Source organism: Petaurus breviceps, unplaced genomic scaffold, assembly GCF_028583685.1.
Source record: "Petaurus breviceps papuanus isolate PSGF00001 unplaced genomic scaffold, PetGlider_PUasm1.0 186, whole genome shotgun sequence".
NCBI lineage: Eukaryota > Metazoa > Chordata > Mammalia > Diprotodontia > Petauridae > Petaurus > Petaurus breviceps.
This window is the reverse complement of record NW_027185798.1, coordinates 8790096-8795653: the sequence shown is the minus strand read 5'-3', so window position 1 is coordinate 8795653 and position 5558 is coordinate 8790096. Positions and strand designations below refer to the sequence as shown.

The 5558-nt window shown below is 48.5% G+C and overlaps 1 protein-coding gene across 5 annotated transcripts in view; it reads right to left on the bottom strand.

The window, feature by feature from the left end:
- The window catches only part of ELN (elastin), a 72262-nt gene that overhangs the window by 41470 nt on the left and 25234 nt on the right, over positions 1 to 5558 (bottom strand). For all 5 annotated transcript variants that reach the window (XM_069089491.1, XM_069089496.1, XM_069089492.1 and 2 more), the window contains 2 exons: positions 4592 to 4621; positions 706 to 726 (listed from right to left, as the gene is read on the bottom strand). In XM_069089491.1, the coding sequence (XP_068945592.1) occupies positions 706 to 726; positions 4592 to 4621 (51 nt within the window). The remainder of the gene's footprint in view (positions 1 to 705; positions 727 to 4591; positions 4622 to 5558) is intronic.

Sequence of the window (5558 nt, the reverse complement as noted above, 5' to 3'; positions counted from 1 at the left end):
TCTCTCTCTCTGTCTCTATCTCTCTCTCTCTCTGTCTCTCTGTCTCTCTCTCCCCCCCCTCCCTCTCTGTCTCTCTGTCTCTGTCTCTCTGTCTCTCTCTCTCTGTCTCTCTCTCTCTCTCTGTCTCTCTGTCTCTGTCTCTGTCTCTGTCTCTCTCTCTCTCTCTCTCTCTGTCTCTGTCTCTGTCTCTCTCTCTCTCTCTCTCTCCCTCTCTCTCTCCTTTATCTCTCCTTTTCTCTCCCCCTTCCCTCTTTCCCCTCTCTCTCCCCTCTCCTCCTCCTCCTCTTCTTCTTCCTCTGTCTCAAAAAATCTCCAAATATATATGTGTGTGTGTGTGTGTGTGTGTGTGTATATCCACACACACAAATATATAGGGATTTTTGTCAATATTTACATATATATAAATCTCCTCTACACAGATTTGCATTAGGATGTAATCTCACCGTATTTGTTTCCCCAGTGCCTAGCACTGCTCCAGGCACATAGGGAAGGCTTAATCAACACTCGTTGATGGATTGTCCCTTTGCAAAATGAAGGGGTTGAACTGGATGACCTCTAAGATCCTTTGGGATCTAATTTCTATGATTTGGAGGTGAGATGTAACCCGAATCAACCCTTGGTTAATCGCACGGATTCCATTTTGTTTAGGGTGAAATTCAGCAGCTCCAGATGGAGCAGTCTTAGGGTCAAGCTTTTCATACTCACCTCCTCCAAGTCCTCCAGGGCCTAGAGAGAGAAAGAGAATAAGTGAGCACAGGACGAGACTCCCCTCCCCCTTCCAGCCCTTGTGACACTGGGGGGGAGGGCACCATCCCATCCATACTGATGTTATTGCATTCTTTGTGGAGAGATTGAGAAAGGATCTTGGAAGTGGGGCTTAAACAGACCTCTGAGGCCCTCCAGTCTAGTACCTCCATTCTACAGAGAGGGAGACTGAGACCCAGAGAAGTAGAATGAGAAGCAGGTTTTGAACCTAGATCCTCTGACACCCAAAGCCAGTGTTCTTTCTCCTGGTAGCAGAGCTGAGGCTTTGTTCTGGTCCCTTTACCCCCATCTGCTTTATCTTCCTCTGTCTGCCTCCTTCTCTTCCCATCCCATCTGTCTCTCCTCTCTTCTGACCTCCATCTTTCTGGTTCTCTGATTGCTCCCTCCAACTCCTGCCTCTTGGTTGGGAGCCTTGCTAGTTGGCCATCACCCCCAAACTCTGCAGTCTTTCTCTTTCCCGAGTTCTTTCCCCCTGGCCTGTCGCTTGGGGAGTCCATCCATGAGCAGATTGAAACTGAAATGTTTATGAGGGGTGGAATGGGTCCCTCTGGCTCTGGTCTCCTTTCCCCTTCCAACATCTGGGGCTAATCATTCCCTCTTTCCCTGCTCCAGGCAGAAATTCCACTGCCCTTGGCTAGAGGAACTGATGGGCAATGGGAGTTCAGAACTGTACAGAGTTTGTTTTCAATTATGTGGAAAGACGGTCTTTGTTTTTCTTTCCACGAACTGGAAACACAAAGCCTGGGGCTGCTGGGACCCAGGGGGCCACTCAGCCAGAGACCCAGTGGGGTCAGACCCTTTCTAGTGAATTCCAGAGGGTGACTGGGGATGCAGGCTGGGGTGTGGGTGTGGGAAATAGAGAGCAGGAGGGATGGGAACCTCTGAACACCTGACTGGTGTGTGGCCCCCCAGGAATGGGGCCCAGCCTTCTCCTTTGACTCCCGTGGAAGAGGAATCATGGGATATGCTTAGGTACACAGGCTTTGGTTAAGCCTTCTTTCTCCCCCAGGAGAATGGGCAGCACTCATAGGACGTGGTGAGCCATTAGAGCGGGCTGCAGAACCCTCAGGGGGCCCTTGTTGTCCATGTCTGGGGAGTTGGGAGCTCAGCTCTGATGCCAGCTCAGCCAGAAAGCCTGCCTGCATTGTTCCGGAGTAACTGTGATCTCCCCTTTTTCTGTACTTAGAGTCTTTGGCAGACCACCCAGCACTCAGCTGTGTAAGCTCTTCGAGGGCAGGGGCTGATTCATCTTTGTCTTGGCATTCCCATCACTTAATCTGGCACATAATAGGTATTTTAAAAATACTTGTTAATTAATTGACTGTGCAATGTATGTGGGTCTTTGTTTCTCCAATCTTTTGGTATCTCTCTCCTAACACAGGGCTGGGCACATGGGAAAAGCTCAAAAAAGGGATGATAAGGTCATGGACCTAGCCCTAGAAGATACAGTGAGTTCATCTCCTCATTTTTTACAGATGAGGAAACTGAGAGCTTAATGGAGCTGTTAAGTGACTTGCCCAGAGTCGGCCCCTGGATCTTTCTCACTCTAGATCTGGCACTCTGTCTACTACGCTGTGCTCCCTCAAAACTTGTTGATTTATTGTCCCCATCCTGGTTCCAAGAGGGAGAGAAAGGACACAGAAGCAAAATAGAATTATGGAGATGACCACGGTGGAGTCAGTGGCACAGAAGCCAAGGGGTGGGGGTGGCCCACAGTGTCAAAGGCTGCAAAAAACCCAGCAAAGATGAAAGAAAGTCTTTGGATTTAAGGCCAAGAAGATGGTGCGGATGACCTCTGATGGTGGAGTAGACAGAACACTGGCAATGGAAGCGGGGAGGTCCCCATCTGGGCTCTAGACTGCCTTCTAGCCATTAAGGAAAAAGATATAAATGGGTGATCTCAAACACGTCTTTCTGACCCTCAGTCTCCTTTTCTTTAAAGTAATCACAATCCCAGACTCAGAGTTGGAAGTGATCTCACAAGCTACCTTCTCCTACCCATCCCTGACTAAGAATCACTGGAAGGTATCTGCCCATAAACAGCCTTTGTTTGGAAACTTCCAGTGATAGGGAGCTCACTCCTGGTTGGAGCCATCCTTTCTCCTTTTGGACAGCTCAGTCAGGAAGTTGTTTTTTCTGACATCAAGGCTCATTGGGTCTCTTTGTAACTTCCACTGTTTTCCCAAAGACCTGATTTTGGGGGCCAAGTCAATTCCCTTGTCCACAGAACAACCCTTTGGATGTCCGAAGACCACCATCATGCATCCATGTGCCTTCTCTGATCTAAATATCATCAAGTCCTTTGACCGACCTTCACATGGCAAGACCTCAAGGCACTTTCAGCAATAATATTCCACGTCCTCAACTCCTTCTCAGTCCTGACATTCCATGGCCTCATCTCCTTCCAGCCTGGCCATAGTTCTTGATAGCAACTTTAATACATGAGTCTGGCTATTGAAAATATTCTCCATTTCTCCAATGCTTTAAAATTTGCAAGGGACTTTTCTCCTAACAACTCTGAGGTCATTAGTGCAAATATTATGACCTCATTTTATAGAGAAAGAAACTGGGAGTCTCAGATGTTAAGTGGCTTGCCCCCCAAATTACTCTGTGAGTGAAGGTTGGAGTGAAGCCTTGAACCCAAGTTTATAGTCTGAGTCTAGCAGCCGTCCATTAGTCTACACTGCCTCGTTCTGGGCTGGTAAGATCAAGGTGACTCCCAGAGGGAAGTCCACCTAGATGCTCTTGGAATCATAGAATCTTAGTGTTAGAAGGGATTTGGGAGATTTCCTGGTCCTGCCCCCATGGTGCTCTGCTCTTATCTGGCTGACAAGTGGTGCCAGGGTCCACAGGACCAACATCTGCCAAAACTCCTTTAGAACGTGGACTGCCTGTGGCCTCCTTCTTCCCCTGAGGATCTGCCCTAGGGGAGGTTGTTGGTGGCAGAGGAACAGTAGGAAACTTTGCTGAGCTCAGCTTTGGAGTCAGAGGCCTTGGTAAAAATCCCGCTGCCTTCACTTATTTTCTATGTGACCTTGGGCACTTCATTCTTCTGGGCCTCAGTTTCCATATCTGTAAAGGAGGAGTTGCAGTGCCTCCCTCTTGGTTTTTGGTGATGAGACAATAAACTAACAGAAGATGGGAAAAGGCTTGGGGGAGGAGTGTCGAAAGCATGTTATGAGAGTGAGGCCTCATTTCCCCCTTCAGTAAAACACTCTGGGCCAGCTGATGGCAGATGCTGTCTTCCTAGGATTGGACCTGACTGGAGGCCTTTGAAAAGTGAGGGCAAGATTTCCCTTAAAAGAGAATTGGTCATCTAAGCTCCTCTGTTGGGTCTGTTGGGGCTCTGAAGGGGTCAAGTTCAAGGTTGGTCTGGGGTCCTTTGTAGATGACCACTCTAGCTTCTGGAGTCCCTCTCAAGGTTTCACCACCACTGATCTCTTAGGATTCAGCTGATGGACAATCTGGGTGGGTGGGGAGTAAATAGAGTGTCCCAGCTAGAGGCTGCCCTGATTTTCTCTTAGGGATGGAAAGAGAATGGCCCCAGATAGGGAAGGGTCTAGCCTTCTCTTTTCTTCTGCCCTAAAGAGCCTCCTTGTGCTACACTCAGCCAACAGGGGATGAATGAACCAGTTATATTATCAATGACTATTGTATATTTCCCTATTTGGAAGGCCAGAAAGGGCTCTAGGGATTAGTTTTGTTTCCAAGGGAACAGACGTTCACCTTCACTCCCAAGGATCTGGAGGAGCTCTGGGCCACCCTCAGTTCTAACTAATGTGTCATCCAACAGACTGGGAGAATGATAGAAGGGTCTTAGACTTACCTGCCCCAAGTCCAGCAAGACCACCAATACCTGGAAGGGAGAAAAGGATTGAATGAGCTTAGGTAGGGAGCAGGGTAAGGAGTGGGGGAGGATGGACAGCAGGACCCTCCCTCCCCAACTTGAAATGAGATGGGCTCATGGATATCTCTTCCCCCACCATCCCTCTCCTTTCCTGGATGCAGCCCTCCACTCCCGTCTACTTTCATCCCCCCTCTTCCCCTCCCTCTTCTTTGCTCCTTCCATCTCCCTCACTCCCCTTTCTCTTTTCATCATTTTCTCTCACTTCCTTTCCCTCTCTATTCTATCTGACTTTTTCTACATGTCTCTCTTTTCTCTCTTATCTCTCTGTCTCTCACTCGCTCTGGGAGTCTGTGTCTCCATTTCTTTCTTCTTCTTCTCCATCTCTCTCTCTTCTCTTCTGTCCTTCTCTGACTTTGTCTTTCTGTCTTGGTCTCTGTCTCTATTGTTCTATATCTGGCTGCCTCCCTCTCTTTCCCTCTCTCTGTCTCTCTGCCTCTCTCCATCCTCTCTTTATGTCTCTGGATCTTTTTCATGTTCATTAAAGAGATAATCTCAGTCTTCCTCTCTCTTTGTTATTCTCCCTGGGTCTCTGTTTACCTCAGTCTCTCCCCACCTTTTTTCTCTCTACTCCTCAGTCTGTCTGTCTCTGCCTCTCTCTGTCTCTTGTTCCCCTGTATTGTCTCTCTTTCTCTATGGCTGTCTACCCCTTCCCATCTGTATCTCTGTCTTTGTCTCCACTCTGCCTGCTTCTCCATCTCTCTGTCTCATTACAATCTATTTCTGTCTCTTCCACTCTCCCTTCTGTCTCTGTCTATGCCTGTCTTTCTCTCTATCTCTTTCTCCCTCCCTCCCTTCCTCCCTTCCTTCACTTCCTTCCTTCCTTCCTCCCTCCCTCCCTCCCTTCCTTCCTTCCTTCCTTCCTTCCTTCCTTCCTTCCTTCCTTCCT